Raw genomic sequence first — 2,808 nt, 5'->3', positions numbered from 1 at the left:
CCCCCTTTTTTTTTACTAGACATGGTCTCATTGTGTAGCCTTAGCAGTCCTGGAATTTATTATGTAGATCACCGAAACCTCAAACTCAAGGAGATCTATCTTCCTGTTTTTGCCTCCTGATGGCTATGATTAAAAGTTTAACCCACCACTCCCGGCCATATTGTCACATGTTAGTCTTAAGAAAAATCACTGGTGAAGTGTAACTATTTCTTTTTTTTAATTCTAGTGTGCTCATGGAGTGGCCAAGATGGAGTACTGAGTCCCAGCTTTCAGGCACAGCTATCCAGAAGGTAACAGTGCAGGGTTGAGAAGATCTAGCTAAAACTCATGTGCTTCCTAGCTGACAGAGCAGCTATTTACACAGCAGCTTCTTGGCAGGCTTCTGTAATCAGGACCACCTAACAGGAAGTACAAGGAGCAGTGCCAGCAGTCCTGGACTTCCAGGAGAGCTCGCAAGCTTGTCCAGACATGTGAGGCAGTGGTCTGCTTCCTTTACATCTACCATCAAGTTAGTGTAAAGAGGACTTCTCTTACTACCTAGAAATGGATCTAGACTAAGCATGCTGAACACATCTGGAGATCAGTCTAAGAGTAAAGTTTTCCATATCTCGTCAAAGGGCCACGGGCACTTTTTGTGGAAGCCTCCGAGGTTTGCCGTGCACGTGAGACTCAAACTCAGGTTATTTTCAGCCCATTTGCTATTTCACCATCACAGATAATGCTCTCAAGTCTGGCACAGTAGTAAAGCCCAGATGTTTAAATCTTCTGGGTTTTAGTACACATGTCAGGTAGAAAGAAGAGGGTGTGAGGTTTTCATCAGGTTAAACACTGCATGTCAGGTTCCCCGGCTTTGTTATCGTTTTTTGCTAGTGTGTTGTCTTTTTGATGATGCTGGGGTTAGACTCAGGGTGTGCTAATGAAGTATGTGTTTTACTACTGAATTGTGCTCCCTATCATTTTCAAATGGAATAAATTTAAACGGTTTTAATTTACATACTTTTTAAAAAGAATTATTTATTTATTCATTTATTTAACGTATATGATTACACTGTAGCTGTCTTCAGATACATCAGAAGAGGACATCGGATCTCATTACAAGTGGTTGTGAGCCTCCATGTGGTTGCTGAGTATTGAGCTCAGGTCCTCTGGAAGAGCAGTCAGGGCTCTTAACTGTTGAGCCATCTCTCCAGCCCCTACCTTTTGTTAAAACAAAAAAAGTATGCCTACTTGAATTTCAAATACCACAGCTATTTATAGAGAGCAAAAAGCTGAGATAATCCCCTTCTAGAAACAGCCAACTTAACGTCCACATCCCCACATGTACAAACACTGTTCGTTTTTAACAGATTACACAATCTGTACCATCCTGCACTTTGATTAATCATAAATGTAATAGCTTTCTGTGTTGTACATATACGTCTGCCTTCTTTTTTAGCACTTACTTTTATTTTATGTGTATGAGGGTTTTCTACTATGTATGTATGTATGTATGTATGTATGTATGTATGTATGTGTATGTATGTATGTGTATGTATGTATGTGTATGTATGTATGTATGTATGTATGTATGTATGTGGGAGTTTAGTCTTTTAGCATACCCATGGCTCTGAGTTTAATCTCCAGCACCACCCAAAGGAAACAAAGCAGAGGAACCCACTAATGCCATAACCATAAGTATTATGTAATCAGATCACGTTCCCTCACACTCTAAAACTCAGGAGCTGAAGATGTAAAAACCCACTCTCTGCTACCACTCCAGACTCGAGGAAAGTGTTGTCAGTGATGGTGAAGCAATAAATGGCCTGAACACAGCTCCTTCCTTTCTGTGATCTGTATGTAAGTGTACGTATGTGTGTGCATGTGTGCTAAAAGACAGTGTCAGCTCCCCTGGAGCTGGAGTTAATGGCAGCTGTGAGCCTCCTGACATGAGTGCTGGGAACTGAACTCAGTCTTCTAAAAAGGCAGCACCCACTTTTAACCTCTTAGCCATGGCTTCAGTCCCAACCTTATTCTCATAAGTGCTATGTTGTTTTTCTTAAATACAGCAAACATGCTCATATGTGTGTGTTTGCACACTTGAGCTTGCTGACCATATGTGAGAAAAGGGTTTCTAGATAAGGGCTGCTGGTTTTCCCTGACATTACTTTATCCTCTGAGCAGGCTGTGTCCTCATACAGTCTCCAGAACCGGTTATCGGTCCCTTTTAACCTTGATAGTGTTGATACCCTGAACTGATACTTATTATGGCTTTTTGTTTAGTTGTTTTTGCAAGACAGTTAGTCCTGGCTAGGCTGGAACTCACAGAGGTTCATTTTCCTTTGCCTTTCAAGAACTGGGATTATAGGCATGATAAGCCACCATACCCAGCTGATACTGTTTAATTAATACTTACATATTCAAAATGGTGAACATCTTTTTGTGCTGTGGGGATATTTGTGTTTTCTCTGTGAACTGTGGATCTCATATTTTAGGAAAAGCTTAAATAATATATTATCTGCAAGCCTTTTAAATTTTTCTGATATTGCCAGGCAGTGGTGGTGCATGCCTTTAATCCCAGCACTTGGGAGGCAGAGGTAGGTGGATTTCTGAGTTCGGGGCCAGCCTGGTCTACAGAGTGAGTTCCAGGACAACCAGGGCTACACAGAGAAACCCTGTCTCAAAAAACGAAGGGAAAAAAAATTCTGATCTCTCTCTCTCTCTCTCTCTCTCTCTCTCTTTTTCCCTCTCTCTCTCATAATCTAGAGCCATGGAACTGTTGAAGGTAAAAGGTCAGAGATCTTGGTCTGTTGGACTGTCAGTGGCTGACCT

General features: G+C 41.4%; 1 protein-coding gene across 2 annotated transcripts in view; it reads left to right on the top strand.

The window, feature by feature from the left end:
- Uevld (UEV and lactate/malate dehyrogenase domains) overlaps window positions 1–2,794 on the top strand; it is a 28,363-nt gene extending 25,569 nt beyond the window's left edge. The window contains exons 11-12 of one of the 2 annotated variants that reach the window (XM_031386732.1): window positions 227–290; window positions 2,743–2,794. Coding sequence is in view for 1 of the 2 variants with exons in the window: in XM_031386733.1 (XP_031242593.1) it covers window positions 227–294 (68 nt within the window). In the remaining variant the exon portion in view is untranslated. Of the gene's footprint in view, window positions 1–226; window positions 970–2,742 lie in introns of those variants that run through there. The other variant, XM_031386733.1, reaches the window with a different exon arrangement.
- The last annotated feature ends 14 nt before the right edge of the window (window positions 2,795–2,808 follow it).

The sequence above is a fragment of the Mastomys coucha genome, unplaced genomic scaffold, assembly GCF_008632895.1.
Source record: "Mastomys coucha isolate ucsf_1 unplaced genomic scaffold, UCSF_Mcou_1 pScaffold21, whole genome shotgun sequence".
In the NCBI taxonomy this organism is placed as follows: Eukaryota; Metazoa; Chordata; class Mammalia; order Rodentia; family Muridae; genus Mastomys; species Mastomys coucha.
The sequence above is the reverse complement of the archived record's forward strand: the minus strand, read 5'-3'. Positions and strand labels throughout refer to the sequence as shown.